This window comes from Bos indicus x Bos taurus, chromosome 10 (genome assembly GCF_003369695.1).
Source record: "Bos indicus x Bos taurus breed Angus x Brahman F1 hybrid chromosome 10, Bos_hybrid_MaternalHap_v2.0, whole genome shotgun sequence".
NCBI lineage: Eukaryota > Metazoa > Chordata > Mammalia > Artiodactyla > Bovidae > Bos > Bos indicus x Bos taurus.
The window spans coordinates 20,495,861-20,516,911 of NC_040085.1; the positions used below are offsets into that span (position 1 = coordinate 20,495,861).

A 21,051-nucleotide genomic window follows, 5' to 3' on the forward strand; every position below is an offset into this window, starting at 1 on the left:
CCTGAGGGGCTAGACTCCAGATCAGGGTCCTCTTCACTCAGGTCTGAGGACTGCACTGTCCTCAAGTATGTAAATTAAATGGCCACCGAGGGATGGAATTTGAGGAGTTCTACAAGACACTACGGGAGAAGGAAATGGCAACCCACTCCAGTGTTCTTGCCTGGAGAATCCCAGGGATGGGGGAGCCTGATGGGCTGCCATCTATGGGGGTCACACAGAGTCAGACATGACTGAAGTGACTTAGTAGCAGCAGCAGAAGACACTACATATTCACATACTAGCCAATGTGATCAAAACTGAAACTTAAGCTAATGGTATTGAATATTGTACCACAGCACTGCTTCCAGAAGAATGTTGTCAAAATGCTTATGCTTTCCATGAGCAGTGAGCCCAGCAACATCACCACCAAAAGCAGCTGCCATTCATGGAGCTCTACTAAAGGCCATTTAATCTTATAGCATTCTCATAACAACCCTGAAGTAGACACTATCATGATCTCATTTTACAAATAAGGAACCTGAAGTTCTGAGAATCAAGAGCTGAGTTGACTCTTTTCTCCCTTGCTATATGAATTAGTTAATAATCTGAGTAGATTACTTTATAATCTTACCTAGATATGAATCTTTACGGTAGTCCCCATGATAAGTGTATTAGATGAACAAAGTTGGGTGAAGGGCTTAGAAAAGCCTGTAACAACTTTTCTCAACTAGAAACACTAGTTCTAGAAGCTGCTGAAGACTGTGTGTGCTTAGTCATGTCCGACTATTTGCGATCCTATGGACTATAGCCTGACAGGCTCCTCTGTCCATGGAATTTTCCAGGCAAGAATACTAGATTGGGATGTCATTTCAGAAGGGAGGAATTTCATGATGAAAAAAATTTAGAAATGCTGAATATGATCTCTGCCTATTAGAGAGTCATATGCAGATGACACCACCCTTATGGCAGAAAGTGAAGAGGAACTCAAAAGCCTCTTGATGAAAGTGAAAGAGGAGAGTGAAAAAGTTGGCTTAAAGCTCAACATTCAGAAAATGAAGATCATGGCATCTGGTCCCATCACTTCATGGGAAATAGATGGGGAAACAGTGGAAACAGTGTCAGGCTTTATTTTCTGGGGCTCCAAAATCACTGCAGATGGTGATTGCAGCCATGAAATTAAAAGACGCTTACTCCTTGGAAGGAAAGTTATGACCAACCTTAGCATATTGAAAAGCAGAGACATTACTTTGCCAACTAAAGTCTGTCTAGTCAAGGCTATGGTTTTTCCAGTGGTCATGTATGGATGTGAGAGTTGGACTGTGAAGAAAGCTGAGCACTGAAGAATTGATGCTTTTGAACTGTGGTGTTGGAGAAGACTCTTGAGAGTCCCTTGGACTGCAAGGACATCAACCAGTCCATTCTGAAGGAGATCAGCCCTGGGATTTCTTTGGAAGGAATGATGCTAAAGCCGAAACTCCAGGACTTTGGCCACCTCATGCGAAGAGTTGACTCATTGGAAAAGACTCTGATGCTGGGAGGGATTGGGGGCAGGAGGAGAAGGGGATGACAGAGGATGAGATGGCTGGATGGCATCACTGACTCGATGGACGTGAGTCTGGGTGAACTCCGGGAGTTGGTGATGGACAGGGAGGCCTGGCGTGCTGCGATTCATGGGGTCGCAAAGAGTTGGACACAGCTGAGCGACTGAACTAAACTGAAGGCATGTTAATATTAAAGGTTATGCCAACTGCATAAAAGAAACCTACTTAATTCTGTTTAACCCAGCACCTCCCAAACCATTTCAGCATCTCTATAAGCAAGAATCCTCCATTCAAATTGCAGATCAGCCACTTATGAGTTGGGTGACCTTCTTCCAGGTAAACTTGGACTCTCTGAGACTGTTGCTTATTACCTGCAAAATGGAACTAATAAAATACCACCTCCTTACAAGAACTTCATAAAACCAAGCATGGACAGCACCTAGTGTACAGTGCCCAGCATACAATGGTAGTTTCTTTCCTGCTTGTCTTAAAAGAATTCACATAGAGTCCTCAGGAACATGAATTAAGCCACTCAGCTCTTTTTATTTGCATGTACAATATTTGATAGAAGTCAGAAAACTTGCTTGTCTTACATGATTCTATGTTTAATACAATTTCTATAACTTCTGAAGAGGTACTGGATAATCAGTAAGCAGGTAACCATTGATCAATAAATGTATTGAAAATTAAAAGAAATTTATAACAGAGTTGTCTTCACAAAAATGCTCATGGTCTCACTAAATACTCAAATTAATTAAGGGCTAACTAAGTAGTATATATAGGTCCCAATCCCTTACCTGAAACTTTTAGGGCCAATGCATTTTGAAACAGAATTTTTAGGATTTTAAAAAGCAACATTGTGTGGGTATATAAGATATATTACTTATGCATCCCTAGAAGAGTTTATCTGAGGCAGTATTCATAATCAGACATTTTGGTATTTCCTCATTGAAATGTGTAATAGTCATTGTTGTTTTTCAGTTGGTAAGTCGTGTCTGACTCTTAGCGACCTTGGGGACTGCAGCCCACCAGGCTCTTCTGCCCATGGGATTTCCCAGGCAAGAATACTGGAGTGGATTGCCATTTCCTTCACCAGGGGATTTTCCTGGTCCAGAAATCGAACCTGCCTCTCCTGTGTTGGCAGGTGGATTCTTTACCACTGAGCCACCAGGGAAGCCCTAATAATCATAGAGAATAAATAAAGATAATAATTATACTAACATAGTCAGTTCAGTCAGACTTCCATCTCACTGAGTTTGGGAACCACTTTGAAAGAAAACCTTTCAGTTTTCAGAGCTTTGGGAATTTAGGAACACTGGGAAAAGGTTTGAGAACCTGTTATATGGGCTAAGCATATATCCTGGAAGTGCAAAGTGGGAGATACATTGAAGCCAGAAGACTTTGTGAAAGTTCTGTGAATCAGGCATCATTTGAGCTACGTGTGTGAAAGTCACTCAGTTGTGTCCGACTGTTTGTGACCCCGTGGACTATACGGTCCATGGAATTCTCCAGGCCAGAATATTGGAGTGGGTAGCCTTTCCCTTCTTCCGTGGATCTTCCCAACCCAGGGATTGAACCCAGGTCTCCCACATTGCAGGCGAATTCTTTACCAGCTGAACCACAAGGGAATTAATTTTCTATTTCTGTCGAGTGAAGTCCCCACATCTTAGCAACCCTTTACACCTACCAAGCTATGTTTTCTTGTTTAAGTCACTAGGAGCCTGCAGAAGCCTTTGTAAATTGCTTTTGTGAAACAGGAAACTGAACTGAACTTACTGAAATTAGTCAGATAAAAGCCTAACCACTGAGATTTGTGTAAAGTGGAGACCAAAAGAGGGTGATAGAGGTACTCGGTGGAGTGCTGGTGGAAACCTATGAAAGGATGTAGTCTTACCTGTGCATGAAAACATATTGGCTTCCGTTTCTTGCCAATTCCAGTCTCCTAATAGTTCACCCCACACAATGGATCCTTTGTCTTATGGTCAAGATGTCAAGCTTGGAATCTTTCCCATCCCATTCCCAATCTTCAGTGTTTTTCGTTTACCTATTGGATGGCTGATTTTCTCTAATAGCCAGTCTTCTTTCCTCTCTCACACCTCACTTCTTTTTTTTCTCCCTTGTCTTAAATCACCTTTTGTCTAGTTCTCCTGAAAGAGATCCTCTGTCAGGAAGGGTAGAAATCTGCCTTGTCCAGTGCCTTGCCTCTTGCCACTCTTCAACCCACCTCTGAAATGTCAGGGCAGCCCACAGCTGTAGACACACTTCCTGCCCAACATCCTGAGAGGTCACTGCCAGGAGAGGTGAGTCAAAGGTATAAAGGGAAATGTTGAAATAGGGGAATCAGAGCAGAGGCTACAGGCAAAACATTTAAGTGGTTGCTTGCCTGTAAGAACAGGAAGGATAAGGGAAATTAGGGACTAAATGATGAAAGAACAAGAAAAGAAAAGCCAGGCAGAGTAAGACAAACTTTTCCTTCCTCCAGTCTCCCATTTATGGATGTCCCTGACTCTTGAGTGTGTTAGTCTAGAAGGCTAAAGCAGAAAAAACCCTAGGGAAAGGAAGTCTCAAAATCAAGTCATATAGTGAATCCATATTGCCATTTTTGAAGATCTCTTCTGTACCCCTGCCTGTCTAAAGTATTTCTTGATAGATTTGAAGTCAGAGGAAATAGGCTGGGGCAACCACTTACACCCTCTATTTATTCAACTCCATAGCATTTCTCCTCTGAGTAGATCCAGTACCTTTTCTGCTAAAAATATTCTTTCACCCACTTTCTTGTTTTTCAGAAAAAAGGAAAGAGGTACTGAATGAGAATAAAATTCCCTCCAATCCCATTCATTCTACATCTATTGAGCATCTAATGTGAGCGTTATTCTACTTATTGGACATAGTTTTAAAAAACAGTTCTCTTTTCTCATCAGTCTCCTGACCCACCCTCCCTCTAAATCCCTATGCCAAACTCTTTATAAGACCAACATCTTATCTGGCATGGCATAAGAGATCAGTGTTGGCTGAATGAATTTCTAAAAGGATTCAAGGAAAGAATAGGGAGAGCCCCAAAAGAAGAGGAAAATGAGACTAGGAGAAAGTGGCTGGGGATGAGGGAGAAACAAAGGGAGGGAAGAGAAGATGCAAAACGATAGGTAGTAAAAGATGGGAGGGAAAAGAGTTGAGAAAGGTCAGGAAAATGAATGCTGTCTTTGCACCAGAACATGTTTGATCTCGGTCTGCACCACCATAGTCCTGTACCAAGGGGGTACACCTACAACCAGGGGTCAGGAAAAGAAACTTTGTCCATATGGTTTTTCAAATACAGTCACAGGTAGAGTCACTTTAATTTGCATCTACAGCAGAGAAGTGCTTCTTGGGAAGCCCAGGAGGTTTATGTGAGTGCCCTAGAAGCTCGTGGTGGCTGGCTGGGAAGGAAATGGGTAAGGATGCATTAAACTCTTGTACTCCACACCTAAAGGCCTCCAGACCAGGGAACAGACTAATGACCAAGATCATGAAAGAGGCTGTCTTATCTTTTTCCAGGACAAGGGATAGACTCCAAGAGACAGAACCTACAGAGATCAGACATCATCACCCTCTTCTGCCACCTCTAATCCCAGGAACAAAATACAAGTTGGTTGAACCCTAGGGAAAGAAGATTTATATTTTTGTATTTATCAGAATAGTCCAGCTTCTCTTCCCAAACCCTTCTTTGCAGAATACTTAAGGATGAGAACCGTAAGGAAAAGAAGTGAAAGGGAGACAAAAGTGAGAAGGTGAAGAAAAGAAAAGTTACTTCATGATGTTATCTGGACTTTCATGTCACTACAGGACATAAGAATGTACTTTTCAAGAATGAAAGTTACATAATTACAGTGAGGAATCACTTGGCCTGATTTGGATAGCTTGCAGAATGTCAAATCAAAAGGACGGGGGCTTTTGTGGCATTTGCCTCCCTTGAGATCACAGGCAACAGCAGGACTCTTACAGACAGCTTTGACTGCATCTAGTTCCTCATGGATAAATATGTACTGGGGTATGCAAGTGTGGTCTTTTGACTTCACCTTCAGTGCCATCAGGGCATTGCATTCCCTGTCCATCACGTCAGATCTAAGATAGTCTTTGTTGCTGTGTAAAAGAACCTCAGCTCTGAGCATCCTGTCTCCTCCAACTTCATCTTCACTGATGATGGTGTCTTCTGGTTGCACCACTTCTTTGTTGCTAACCAGCAGGGTTTCTGTGCTTCGGCTGGCCAGTCCCTCCTTAGTAGCCTCAGCTTTGTCCTGTGAGTCACTGGACAGAAACTCATCCAGTAGCTGATCACTTTCCTCCAGGACAGCTGCGGCCATCTGGAGTCCCACACCCAGGCCCACCCCTAGGCCCAGAAGCAGCAGCAACATCATGAAAAAGATCTGCACCAGAGTCAGCTTCATTTTGCCTGGTGGGAAGAAGGGAAACAGAGGACTGACTTTGAGATGAAACTTGGCTCCAGTAGAGATCCTAAACTCCCCAAAACCCCGAGAGCATAGTCTTTGGGGTCTTCTCCTCCCCCTCTCCACATAACCCATCCCTTACCCAAGGCTGAGATCCTTTCTCAATCTTTTCCCATTCTCCTGCCCTCTCATTCATTCCTTGTTGCTGTGGAATAATATGTGGATCCTGCACTACTGCAAGATGACCAGGGAAGCTGTTCTGTAATTGGCTCACATATGGGGAATCGGGGGGAAGGTTGACATCAATTGACTTTTAAACAGAAATTAGTTCCAAGTCACCAAAAAGAATAGGTAAAAAGACAAATACAGTGTCACTTTTTCCTTGAGAGAAATTCTTGTAGAAACTCTTATTCTCAGTAAAAGACTAGAATTACCATAGGAGACCAACTCCCTATTTTTTTCCCCAAATTTATTTTTGCTCATTCAAGTATTTATTATTCTCCCAGCTACCCACCTTCCCCCCAAAAATCAAAAAGAATAGAAAAAGTACTATAGTTCATTTTCACTCCTAAGCTGAGGCTAATGGGGAAGGGAGATTGGGGAGGGGAGGGTGTGGGGAGGGAGCCAAATTTCCCCTTGCTACAACTGAATCTTGTCAAGTCAAATCTTTTCTACTATTATTGGTCACTTAGCACTTGGGTATTTCCTGCTGATTAGTTTTTATACTCTTTAAGGAGGATAGGGACTAAGAATGGAACAAAAGTAAACCAAACAAATGAGCATTGGAGTTCCATCATTAGTAGAGATCCTAAAGAGGCTGGGAGAAGGAGCACGTGCCTTTGTCCTGCTATGCCAGCCTCATGCCCAGTAGAGGCCTGCTACAGTAGATAGGAGTGCTATGTCAGTGTTTAATATGTGGAATTTGAAATTTATACTACAATTGTCAAAGAGGATATCTTTGTTCTTAGAAAATGAATCCTAAAATATTGCTCAGGGGCATAATACAAGCAACTTCCTCTTCAAGATTCAAAATGAAAATCATATGGGGAATTCCCTGGCAGTCCAGTGGTTAAGACTCTGTGGTCTCACTGCATAGGGCCTGAGTTCAACCTTTGGCTGGGGGAACTAAGCCAGGTAGTGTGGCCATAAGCCACACTTCCCATAAGCCAGGTAGTGTGGCCAAAGAAAAAAAGGTAGATCATATGAATGTCTGTGCATGTGTGTTTACAGAAAAAGAAAGAAAAAAGGTTTAATGAGGGAAAGAAAAATTTTAAATATTGTGATTGGACAAAGGGTATTTAGGGGTTCCTTAGTCAAGGCTATGGTTTTTCCTGTGGTCATGTATGGATGTGAGAGTTGGACTGTGAGGAAGGCTGAGCGCCGAAGAATTGATGCTTTTGAACTGTGGTGTTGGAGAAGACTCTTGAGAGTCCCTTGGACTGCAAGGAGATCCAACCAGTTCATTCTGAAGGAGATCAGCCCTGGGATTTCTTTGGAGGGAATGATGCTGAAGCTGAAACTCCAGGACTTTGGCCACCTCATGCGAAGAGTTGACTCATTGGAAAAGACTCTGGTGCTGGGAGGGATTGGGGGCAGGAGGAGAAGGGGATGACAGAGGATGAGATGGCTGGATGGCATCACTGACTTGATGGACGTGAGTCTGAGTGAACTCCGGGAGTTGGTGATGGACAGGGAGGCCTGGCATGCTGCAATTCATGGGGTCGCAAAGAGTCGGACATGACTGAGCAACTGAACTGAACTGAACTGTATTATTGTTGTAACTTTTCTGTAAAGTTACAAATATTTAAAAAAAAATTTTTTTTTTAACCATGACGCACAGCTTATGGGATCTTAGTTCCCCAACCAGGGATCAAACCCAAGTCTTCCACAGCAAAAGCATGAAGTCCTATTCACTAGACCACCAGGGAATTCCCTCAAATTTTTTAAATTTTTTAAAAAGAGAATTTCTCATGTTTTTCCCTGGAGTGCCCAACAACACTGTGACTTACCTACATACCTAGATAGCTTCAGAGATGCTTGTGTCTTCTTGGTTTCCAATTTTGTCCCTCCCAGGTTTTCCTTTTCTCGGAAAAGTACCCTGGATGCTGGTCTGGAGAAAAATGGTTATCCTCTTGCGGTTCCTGGGCTCTTAAACTCAGACTTACTTCCTACACCCATTTCCACTCCCACTCCCTCTATCTAGCACTGAATAAACACACAGCCAATTGTCCTTTCTGCTCCCATGAACACTTTGAAGTAAGGCTACTTGGATATTGAAACAGATCCAGACATCCAAGATCGGAAATGTCTCCAGTCTGGAAAACTGCAAAACTGCAAATGGTTTTATTTACCCAATCAATTGTTCCACTTCTGATTTATACCCACTATCCTGTGGTTCATAGCAGCCTGACCTTGCTCTTAAATTTCAGTCATTTCCTTCTATTTTCTGCATGTATTTCCTTTCAACTTTCCCTGTCATTTCTGAAATCTCAAAATCTTTGGACTGTATTTGGTTCCCTCTTCCAACATGGCTATTTTGCTTTTTGCATTTTAGAACTGTATCGTGACTTCATGAAATTTGGCTATTTGAGTCAATGATGATTGTTTACATATCTTTATCTATGAAGCCTATTCCAGCTCTCCATTCTCCACTTCCTGTTTCCAACCCTCAGCCAATAAATTCATGTCAAGTTTTGGAAACCTGATTATTTAGTCCTAGATAAGAGAATATCCATAGCAGCTGTCAGTCCCTATGGCCTTGGTGAGTACAGTCAAGAGGTTATAGTGTTGATTCTACTTATTTCTTTAGCTGAAAGTGACATCATGAGATATTTTTAAAGCATCCTGGAGCTCATTAAAGCGGTATGAAAATCCTCTTTAGACATAAACAGAGAACTTTAGGAGGATGATTTGCTGTGTCTTTCAGGCAGGAGTTCTCAAATAGTGGTCTAGGAACAGCTTCTGTGATCTGCAAAGTCTATCAGGCTGACTTCTACACTGCCGATGTTGATTCGGTAACAGTAATAACAGCGTGCATGCTTAGTCGCTCAGTCATGTCTGACTCTTTCAACCCTTTGGACTGCAACCTGCCAGGCTCCTCTGTCCATGGGGTTTTTCAGGCAAGAATACTGGAGTGGGTTGCCGTTTCCTTCTCTAAGGGATCTTCCTGACCCAGGGATCTAACCCAGGTCTCCTGTGACTATCGCAGGTGGATTCTTTACCCAGTTAGCCATGGGGGAAGCCTAATAAGAACAGCAACGAACTATTATGGAGCACTTACTTCATGCTGGGCACCTATTGCATTTCACCCTCACAATTTGCTCATGCTATCCAGCTTTGGTGTCTGTTCTGCCCTTTCATTCTGACGTGAAGGCTGAGGAAAGGTGCTTCTGCTGAGCCCAATAGCTGTCTGGAGTCAGCAGGGATAAAACATCCAACTTTATACACCATTTGTTTCTTTATGAGTGTTAACTCATGTTGGACTCTTTGCGACCTTATGGACTGTAGCCTGCCAGGCTCCTGTATCCATAGGATTCTCCAGGCAAGAATCGTGGAGTGGGTTGCCATGCTCTGTCCCAGGGGATATTCTCCCTCCAGGGATCGAACCCACGTCTCCTGCGTTAGCAGGCGGATTCTTTACCGCTGAGCTATTGGGAAAGCCACCTGCTTCTTTATAATTGGTTACTATTAGGGATTTGATGGAGAAGGAAATGGCAACCAACTCCAGTGTTCTTGCCTGGAGAATCCCAGGGTCGGGGGAGCCTGGTGGGCTGCCATCTATGGGGTCGCACAGAGTCAGACATGACTGAAGCGACCTAGCAGCAGCAGCAGGGATTTGAGGGAGAAGGAAGTGGCAACCCACTCCAGTATTCTTGCCTAGAGAATTCAGTGGACAGAGGAGCCTGGTGGGCTGCTGTCCATGGGGTCGCACAGAGTTGGACACGACTGAAGCAACTTAGCATGCATGCATGCATTGGAGAAGGAAATGGCAACCCACTCCAGTATTCTTGCCTGGATAATCCCAGGGACGGAGGAGCCTGGTGGGCTGCCTACTGAAGCAACTTAGCAGCAGCAACAGCAGCATTAGGGATTTGAAATCAACCCTTGATTCAATATGAAGAAAAGATCTATGTCTGTGGTCTAAGTATGACCGTTAGGCTGGACAGGTTTTTAAACTTTATTTAATTTATTTATTTTGGGGGCTGTGCTGGGTCTTCCTTGCTGTGCAGGCTTTTCTCTAGTTGCGATGAGCAAGGGCTACTGTCTAGCTGTAGTGCATCAGCTTCTCATTGTAGTTAGTTTCTCTTGTTGCAGAGCACAGGGCTCTAGGCCTGTGGGACTCAGTATTTGCGGCTCTTGGGCTCAGTAATTGCAGCTCCTGGGCTCTAGAGCAGAGGCTCAATAGTTGTGGAACACAGGCTTAGCTCCACAGAATGTGTGATCTTCCCAGACCAGGAATCAAACCTGTGTCTCCTGTATTGGCAGGCAGATTCTTTATCACTGTGCCACAAGGGAAGCCCTGGATAGGTTTTTATTCTTGTTTTTTCCTTTTCTAGGCTACAGTTTTCACATCTTCTGTAGCTCTTCATAGGGATGATATGACTATTATACAATGCACTGCATGTAAAAGGGTAAATGTATTAGCTTTTGCTATTATAGTTACTAACTATGGTGGGGGTGATAAAGATAATGGCAACCTCCTTCAAAAGGTCCCATGCATGCACTGCTGTACTCAATGCCCCCAACCCTGCAGCAGGCCACCATCAACCCACGCCTCCGCTAGAGACTCCTGGACACTCACGGGCAAGTCTGGGTCAGTCTCTTGTGGGGTCACTGCTCCTTTCTCCTGGGTCCTGGTGCACACAAGGTTCTGTTTGTGCCCTCTGAGAATCTGATCACAATCACAGAAAACTAACCAAACTCATCACATGGACCACAGCCTTGTCTAACTCAGTGAAGCTATGGGCCATGTCATGTAGGGCCACCCAAGACAGAAGGGTCATGGTGAAGAGGTCTGACAAAATGTGGTCCACTGGAGAAGAGAATGGCAACCACTTCAGTAGTCTTGCCTTGAGAACCCCATGAACAGTATGAAAAGGCAAAATGATAGGATACTGAAAGGGGAACTCCCCAGGTTTGTAGGTGCCCAATATGCTATGGGAGATCAGTGGAGAAATAACTCCAGAAAGAATGAAGAGATGGAGCCAAAACAAAAACAACACCCAGTTGTGGATGTGACTGGTGATGGAAGTAAAGTCTGATGCTGTAAAGAGCAATATAGCAAAGGAACCTGGAATATTAGGTCTGTGAATCAAGGTGAATTGGAAGTGGTCAAACAGGAGATGGCAAGAGTGAACATTGGCATTTTAGGAACCAGGGAACTAAAATGGACTGGAATGGGTGAATTTAACTCAGATGACCATTATATCTACTACTATGGGCAAGAATCCCTTAGGAGAAATGGAGTAGCCCTCATAGTCAACAAAAGAGTCCAAAATGCAGTACTTGGATGCAATCTCAAAAACAACAGAATGACCTCTGTTTGTTTCCAAGGCAAACCATTCAATATCACAGTAATCCAAGTCTATGCCCCAGCCAGTAATGCTGAAGAAACTCAAATTGAACTGTTCTATGAAGACCTACAAGACATAAGCATTCATGGGGTTGCAAAGAGTTGGACACGACTGAGCGACTGAACTTAACTGAGGTATATAAAGCCATGAGACTGGAGAAGACTGAGTGTCAAGAGGAGGTTGGTGTTCTACTTTGTTGCTTTTTTTTTTTAAGACAGGAAAAAATAACAGCTTGCTTATTGATAATAAAGACCAAGCAGAGAGGAAAAACTGATTAGGCAGGAGGGAAAGGAAAGAATTGTTAGAGCAATGATTCTGAGTGCCCAGACTCTGAAAGTGCATTACCTGGGTTTATGAGTGTAAACGTGTTATTTTATCTGTGAATTACACTACACGATAGTAAATGGGGCATACCACATGTTTTGCTATGAGGAGTTTCTTAACCTTTAGAATCATTTCTGTAAGAACTACACTACATAATATAATGAGGAATTATTCACTAGCAAGATATTTGCCAAATACCCTTAGTAGACTAGACCTCATTGTGTTCTGTGGGTCAGGGTAAATGGATGCCAAGTTCTGCACACATTTGAGCACTCTGGAATCTAATGGAGATCCGTGTTTAGATATCAGGTCATCTCAAATAATCTTTCCAGTTCTGAAAAAAATGACCCCCCTCAAACCAAGACTTTTATGTATTTGGAGGGTGTGTGAGTGACAAAAACTCTGGGGGAAAAAACCTAATACTTATCTGGCACACAAGCAGAGTTAGATTCCTTATTAGTAAGCCTTTGTTTAGCATTCTTTCCCTTCTTTTGTTTCTGTCTCCCATTCTAAGAAACTCCTCACAACTGGAAATCTTCCAGCCCAAGGCTGACCTGGATTCTTATATGCAGCTAATTGTCACTAAAGAGTAACACTTGCAACTGAAAAATGAGGGGGAAATTCCCTTGTCCACAGTGTAGAAAGAACCCTGACCACCACTAATTCTTTTAAACAGTGGTTCTCAAGTAGAGAGTGAAACCTAATACATGCTCTGCTTGGCAAACTGTAGAAACTGGAAGAGAGTTGACGTCCTTGAGAGGAAGTGACTTTTTTCCCAGCATGCAAATGTGGTGATTAGGTTCTTTTCCTGGATGAGCCACCAGGGACGCCATTTGGTTTTCTAATAGATGGCTTCGCATTTTGGCTCAGAAATGACCTCATGTGACCCTTACAACTTCTTCACAAAGTAAGAAGCACTAGAATTTCTTTCTTCCTTCCTTCCTCCCTCCCCCACCTCCAACCTCTCTCTCTCTTTCTTTCACCAAGGACTTCCCTGGTGGTTTAGTGGTTGAGATCCCTTGCTTCCACTAGTGGGCACGGGGTCGGATTTCTGGTCAGAGAACTAGGATCCCTCATGCTGCCTGGTGAGGTGCAGCAAAAACATAGAAAAACAAAAAACTGAGGCCACATTGGTAGTGGGTGGCAGGGTGGAAGAACAGGAATGGGACCCAGATCTAACGACTTCCACAGATTGTTCTTTCTCGTACACTGTCCTCCTTGCCCCTGATAATTTGTTCCAGCTGAAGTCATTTCCTCCTGGATCTAGAGAACAATCAGTTACCACTGATGCCCAAAACTATCTTGCAAATGTAAGATGCATATTTTCAGCTATTGTTGAGAATCGTTAACAGTTCACGTTTGTAAAATGTGATACACAGACTGGCTCACAATCTGTAGAACCCAGCCCTTCTAACCTCTGCCAGATCTTTCACTATTATAATTCTTTTATCCCCCTCTAATCACTGCAATGCTCCTAATTCAGGCTTTTACCTCTTCAGGTCCTGACTAGGTCTTAGACCATTTGGTAGATGACCCTATGGGGATATTATTGAACTATGTCTTGTTCTTTCTAAATGAGTGACTTTGGCAGCTTCATGACATTGGAGGAGTTTTGTTAATAACATATGATCCATGAATGAGCCCACAACCTGATACAACAGGAACTTTCAGAACCAATAAAGTCTAAATAATGAGCTCCCCCAAATCACGTCTGAACTTTGACTCCTCTAAGTTCTCTGTCTTCTCACAGCCTACACCTTTGCTACACCTTTAGGAAAGATGCCAGCTCACTGACATTCTGGATTGTATTCTCTATAAAAATTACGTTCATCCATTTTTATCAATCAGTGTAACATTCACTGACTTCTTTGAAACAGGTTTACAATTATCTTTTGAGACATTTTGTACAGCATTTTTTTGGGAAATGATTTATTAACTGGTTTTGCATGCCAAAGAAGCAAATAAGTTTCCCTGTAAGTTACACTACAGTAAGTCCCCTACATATAATCCTTCAAGTTGTGAGCTTTCAAAGATGTGAACATGTGTTTGTATGTGCACTCATGTAAGTTAGTTCACTTGTCTGGTGTACACTGCCACGTGCATACATCCTCTAGAAGTGGTTGTGCTTTTGTGTACTTTACTGTACAGAGTACAGTAGTACAGAATCTTTCCAGCCCAGGATGTCCGAAAGCAAATGTAAAGCAGAGGTCATGTAGTTGGTACTGCTAAGCGGCACCAAGCAATGGTGGAACTTGCTGTCCAACACAAGGAGCTAACTAATGAAGACCCGATGGAACTGGAGGCCCAGAGAAAGGATGAAGAGAGACAAAAGGAAGAAGTGACTGAAGAACCGAAGAGCTTTACAACACGGGAAACGGCAAGGAGATTTTCTCTATTTGAGGAGGCACTAATAGTTTTGGGGGCACAGGACCAGAACACAGAACGATACATGAAGGTTGCAGCAGGCATTCATAATACAATCCAGGGCTACCATGTCATCTGTGACGAGAAATAAAGGGCAACTACCAGACATCACTGGATTGTTTTTTCAAGAGGGTAGATAGAATTGAAGGCTGCTTTCATGGCTCAACGGTAAAGAATCTGCCTGCAATGCAGGAAACATAGGCAGAGTTCAATCCTTGAGTCAGGAAGATTCCCTGGAGGAGGGCATGACAACCACTCCAGGATTCTTGGTGGGAAAATCCCACGAACAGAGGAGATTGGCAGGCTACAGTCCATAGAGTTGCAAAGAGTTGGACATGACTGAAGTGCCTGACTATGAGCATGATGAGATAGAATTGAATGCAGCAAGGAAGCAGAACCTGTGCCATCAGTGTCAGGCATGGGTGAAATTGCAGCTTGCCCTCTGTCTCCTTTGCTGATGATCCTGCAGCTCTACCATCTCACCCCTCCTCTCTCTCCTCCAGTCAGTAACTCTTCTTGCTTGTTCATTGGAGCCAGCACCTAATGCCAGCTGTTGTACTGTACTACTGTACTTTTTAAGATACTGTACTGCAAGATTAAAAATGCTTTCTTCATTTTTTGTGTGTTTGGTTTTCATATATTACTTGTGTAAAAACTAATATATTAAAAACACAGCCCATGGGGTCGCAAAGAGTTGAATGCGACTGAGCGACTTTCACTTCACTTACATATCCACAGGTGGGGAAACCAGGAATACGGAAGGCCAGTTGTACAGCACCATTCTATGCCTACAAGGGACTTGAGCATCCCTGTATTTTTATATTCATGGGGGTCCTGGAACAAATCCCCTGTGGATACCAAGAGATGTACAGGTTTTGAATTAACACCACTTAGACATATTTCATACCAAACCAGTGAACTGAGTCAGGATTTCTAGAATTCTTTTTGGTCAAAAAGCAGATAGCTTCTGAGACTACTGACTCAAGAGCCAACAAAACGAGAATTAGCTGTATAAGACCAAATGAACTAACAAGGAACATTTGTGGTTATTTGTTAGGAATATTGTTCTACATTAATGTTAATGTTTTAATGTTCTATTCTGAATATATTACTATAAATAAGGCTTTTTTCTATCTTCTTAAACTCTCAGTAAGCCAAAGAAAACTATTAGCCTCTGCTTTTTATAACTGAAATAAACATTTAAATATGATATTTGATTCTCGCTGACCCACACACTTGAGCCATAAATTTACCAAATCTCCTTACTTTTCTTGGCAATATAGCTATTTGGATAGATTCAGTAAGAATCTGCCCTCTATTTTACTGAAATATAAGAAAAAATCAGTTATGCAACCAAGACCTTGTCCAGATATCACTTCTGACAATGATGTTCATTTAATCTGTGTGATGAAACCATATTTACAAAGTCTTCTCAGGGAAATTCATCTAGGACCTGGCTTATCAGGTCCCAGGTTTGCAGGAGGTAGGAAGACCACTTACTGGCCACGGACTTTACGAAATCATAAGAATCTTGAGAAGAAAGGGATTTACCCAAATTTATATGTACTATGGGTAAAATCTGGTGGAAAAAGTTTCCTAGGCTCAGGCTTGGTTTTTCTAAATTCAAGATAACAAATAATAGAGCCTTTTAAAAGTCCAATCTGAAATTCTTTAAGGAAAATTCTAGAAAGAAAATACTTTTGTGGCCTTATCAGTAGATACAACTCTAGATTTATAAAGACTAAAGGAACCTATATGATAAATTAACACTCTTGCTGCACCTGCACAAATAATCAGGCCAAACCAACAGTCTTGCCGTTTTGCTGTTAATATTTTCCAGTGAACTGAGAGTTTCTTCGTCTATCTGTCTTCTGTTCTCAGTGCCTAGCCCAGTGTCTGGCATAAAGAAGGTAAGTAACATTATTTATTAGAAAAATCAATATCAGGGGACTTCCCTAAGTGGTCCAGTGTTTAAGACTCTGCACTTCCACTGCAGGAGGCATGCATTGGATCCCTGATCAGGCTAAGATTTTACATACCACTTGGTGTGGTCAAAAAAAAAAAAAAAAAAGATCAGGTTATGAAATTGTATTTGCACCAGACTTCAACTGTGAAGCAGTCAGGAACACCAGGGAGGCTGGGCAAGGAGCTGTCCACACTTGGTTCCCAAATCCCACCTTTAACTCAGGGAGAAGGTGAGTCCTAAAAATAAACTCATAATTAGCATTAAACATACTTTAGGAATAAACGAGCACAGATTAAGAAATTAAAATGAAAGGAGAAATAAAACAAGATGGGCAAAACTCTATTGTTGAAGTTGTGTGTGGTGGGCACTTGAAAACTAATCATACTTTTTCATAATAAAGTTTTTTTTTTTAATTACCTTGAAGGAAAAAGAAAGGATAACAAGGAAATCTGAGGGCTTTGTGTGGGAGGAAGTAAGCTCAGGCAGTTTTTCTGTTCGTTTAGGGTTTTTGTCATATAATAGTTCAAACTACTCTGAGTCACCTCTGCTTTGCCCTGCTGACAGCTGGCGGATGTGGGTAGGGGGAGATAGGCAAAATGTCAGAGGTTTCAGGGAAATGTGAGCTCTGCGAGGAAGTGCCTTGAGTCGGCCCTGGCAAGATTCGCTCCACATGGGCCTTTGGCTAAGCCATGTCAGATCTGAGATGGCCAGTGGCCAGATACTGCCCTGAACAGAATAGGAATGGAATGTTCTAAGGTCTAACAACAAGGTGGGGGCGGGGGGAATGTATGTGGGCCTAATCAGTGCCAGAGGCCAGGAGAGAGAAGAAAGGTTAGGGGGCACTGCGCCCTCTAATTGTCATTCCCTACCTCAACAGAGGGAATCTGGAAGCAGTGGAGGCCTGGGAGAAAGAAAGCAGGAAAAAGAATGCAAGTTGTTCATTTGCATTAGACTACAAACATTCCTTGGGTTTAAAGTCAGTATCAACTTAGCTTAACACAACATTGTAAATCAATTATACTCCAATAAAAATGAATTCGAAAAATTAAAAAAAAAAAAAATAAAGTCAATATCAACTTAGTGTGATTTCCTTTAACAAAGTACACTGCCACTGAGAGATGAAATAATAACCAGCATTTATGAAGTGCTAATTAAATGCCAGGGAATTTTCTTAAGCACTTTATTTACAGTCTCTCATCTAATACTGTGAGGTAACTGATACTCTATCCCCATTTTATAAATGTGAAAACAAAGCATTAGGAACTTTCAGTGAAATATTCAAGGTCACAGAGCTAGGAAATGACAAGGACAGCATTTGAACTTAGATCTGTCTGACTAAAAAATGATGTTCTTGGAAGTTCTAGGATAGACAGAAGAAGCATGGAAATAGACCCTTAGGTCAGGGGGGCATTCTTGTCAATTCCTGTGGTGCATAGTGGTACTAGACACTAAGAGTGAGAAAGAAAAAGCGCTAGGAAAGAAATGTGTGGTATGTTTGTCTCTTGGCGGGAAGGTGACCATTTGTGAAATAGCTGGAAGGTAATTGTAACACAGTTCTTTTACAAGGACTGCAGAATGACACAGAAACAGTAAATTTCTCAGAAACAGAGCCAATCTCATGTCACTGTGTGGTATTTCAGCTTGAGGCAGCTGTCAAACAAGTTTCATACCTCAAATGCTAAAAAACCTCTGAGTCAAAAGAGGACATGCCAGTTAAACTGACGGCTTCCTAGGACTTCTGTGGCGGTCCAGGGTTGAGACTTTGCACTCCCTCCGCAGGCATCACGGTTTCAGTTCCTGGGTGGGTTAGTAATGTCTGGTGGACCAGTGGTTTAAACTGCACTTCCTCCGCAGGCATCTTGGTTTCAGCCCCTGGGGGGAGTAGTAAGGTCCTGCATGCCATGTTGTTGTTCAGTCACTAAGTCGTGTCTGACTCTTTGTACCCACAAGGACTGCAGCACACCAGGCTTCCCTGTCCTTCACTAGCTCCCAGATAGTTTGCTCAGATTCATGCCCATTGTGTCAGTGATGTTATCTAACCGTCTTATCCTCTGCCACCCCCTTCTCCTTTTGCCTTCAATCTTTCCTAGCATCAGGGTCTTTTCCAGTGAGTCAGCTCTTCACATCAGATAGCCAAGGTATTGGAGCTTCAGCATCAGTCGTTCCAATGAATATTCAGGATTGAGTTCCTTTAGGATTGACTGGTCTGATCTCCTTACAGCCCAGGAGATGCCATGTGGTACAACCAAAACAACATCAACAACCACAACTACAAACTGGTGGCTTCTAATCTTTTAATCACCAGAGACCATGTTATTACTCCCAGACCTCTTGCATTCTGATAAGCTACACTTGTTAAGCTATACTGATTTCTCTGGCTTAGACTGAGGTGAGATAACAAAAGCATCCAGCGGAGCCAGATGGCCACACAGGCAAGGCTTCAGGTGGTGGAGGCAGCGAAATGACCGAGGTCACACTGGGTTCATCCTCAACTCACAGGTCCATGTTTGATTCTGTCTGTGCTTCTGGAAGTTTTCAGTCTCACAGGACTGATTCACAGCAACCAATTCCAAAATAGAACAATAAACAAGAGCTACATTGAGAAATCTGTGTAGTGAAAAATGAGTCTGCCTCAATATTTTCTCCCTGACTTCAGTGGGAAAGCAAACCATGAACAGATGTTTGCTTGGTAAGCAGGGGTGGGGAGTAGTGTTGAGGTTAATTCAGGCTAGGATGAGGGTGAGGAAATATTTCTCAGAATTAATGACAGAGCCAGTGTCCCACCCTTGACCGGTGGTGACTTACAAGGAAGCAGTTCCCCAAATTTAGAATTTCCCTTTCTAATCTCTAAGCTTCTCAATCTCCTCCTTAAAATATATTAATATCTTGTTGGTTGGTGTTCTTTTAAAGTCCACCTATTTCAAGGCAGGATTAAAGGTAGCTTATAAAACTATCCACAATAAATGCAACACAAATCAAATTTGGGTAAGAGAAAAACGGCAGGATACACTTTGACTGATTATATTTTTATTTGTGAGGATGCTAAAATCACTGTACTCCCCTAAGCCTGCATTTTGGTCCCCAAACTGGAATCTGTGGAGTGGGCCACCCTTACTCCACTGATTGGAAATTTCCGTAGTTTGTTTTTACACATGGTGGGGTCAGAGGAAGAAAAACACACAAACTAAAAGTTGCAAGCTGTGTTTTATTCCGTGAACCTATTGAGGACTACAGCCCAAGAGACAGCCTCTCAGATAGCTCTGAGGAACTGTTCCCAAGAAGTAAGGGAGGAGCTGGGGTATATAGGGATTTTTGCTGAAAAACAAACAAACAAACTGTGGTAGCACATCCAAAGATTACTGCTGATTACAAAAACAGACATCTGGGGTTAATGATTTTAGTTCTTTGCATGTGTGGGAAGATAAACCATCTAGGGCTCACTGAAATTGCTCCTTAGATATGCATCTTAATCTAGGGCTGGTATCCTGTACTTTCCCATCTTGAATCCCCTCAGGGGTATAGCCCAGGTGTGGTGTCAGGGTGGTTGCACTGACTTGGCGGTGGTAACATTTGCTTTTTACTGGAATGGCAGGCGATGTTCTTTTTCCACAGTGGCTACTCTTTACCAACTGATTTAATTTTCAGATGGCACCAAAAATTTCAAGTTTTAAGGAAAGTCTGCTGCTATACTTACAAATCACCACAATTCAGTTTTCTCATTCATATTAATAAAAAAGAAAAACTTGCCAAAAAGTTTTTGATAAGAATGAGATAACCAGGGTTGCCATAATGGATTGATATCATTCAAATAGATTTAGTTTTAGTTAGTACATGTCTTATTTAGACTAAACTTGTGATCTTCATTAAGATTTCTGAAATGTTAAAATTAGCTCACAGATCTCCGTGTTTACCTTCTTATACCCAGGAACGATTTTAAAAGGACAGCCAACAACTATATCCAAAAGCAAACAAACAACAAAGTCTAAGTCAACTAAGTAATCACAGATGCCCTTCAATTTGCAAATCAGATATTTCCTTGCACAAAGAATTGTCCCAGGGGGAGCAACTCAACTAAAATTTCAGGGTAAAGGAGCTTGCTTTCTCTTCCTGAAACTGTGTCTGCTGCTCTAGTCAAGTAATGATGTTCATCAGGGCAACTGTCAGTTCAAATAACACAGACTGCCACATGAAGCTCCTCGTATACACTCTAAGGTCAGTAGATGGGTAAACCAGTCCTATGGGAATGATGCTCCTGAATAACAGGTTGCAGACCAAGGACAGAACCACTCACTGAGGAGAAATTCTACCTTTTCTGTACTTGAGATCAGGGACCAAGTTCACTTGGGTGGGCAGACTCTGGTGCAGAACGTAGCACAGAATTGGTGCATGGTAAAGCCTGGTGGAGCACAGAGGAAGGAAGGGAGGAAGGCCAAAGCAAAGCTATCTAGCCCACAGCCTGGAGGAGAGCTGTGTAGATGAGCTCAGGGGAGAAAGAGCATCCTGGACTCCTCACAGAGATGCCCTTCTGACAGGCTTCCAGGTTCCCATGCTCTTGGGGATTCTCCTTCTTATCTCCCCTAGTACACAGCTGCTTTGATTCAGCTGACCAGGTAAGTGATTGCAGTTCTATCTTCAAAGATGGACGAAGAATCACCTGCCATATCAGTAAACAAAGAATGTTGGGGTCATCAAGCCATCAGCCACTACAGCTGCGCCTGGTGGTGAGTCCTGAGGGAACACAAAACACAGAAAAACAGGCTGCCATCAGCCACTACAGGCACTCCCAAAGGTGTACCTGAGGGGATTCAGGATGGGAAAGA

At 42.6% G+C, this 21,051-nt stretch overlaps 1 protein-coding gene across 2 annotated transcripts; it reads right to left on the reverse strand.

The window, feature by feature from the left end:
- Positions 1 to 2,034: 2,034 nt before the first annotated feature.
- On the reverse strand, positions 2,035 to 18,191 carry RNASE10 (ribonuclease A family member 10 (inactive)). 2 transcript variants are annotated; one of them, XM_027553422.1, is made up of 3 exons: positions 14,994 to 18,191; positions 7,954 to 8,054; positions 2,035 to 5,949 (listed from the first exon to the last, which is right to left on the reverse strand). In XM_027553422.1, exons 1-3 carry the CDS (start codon positions 15,044 to 15,046, stop codon positions 5,309 to 5,311), a joined length of 795 nt encoding a protein of 264 aa, XP_027409223.1. In that variant the 5' UTR covers positions 15,047 to 18,191; the 3' UTR covers positions 2,035 to 5,308. The 2 variants fall into 2 exon arrangements, with proteins under 2 accessions (XP_027409223.1, XP_027409224.1); XM_027553423.1 differs by lacking the exon at positions 14,994 to 18,191 and having other exon boundaries at positions 7,962 to 9,047.
- Positions 18,192 to 21,051: the final 2,860 nt, after the last annotated feature.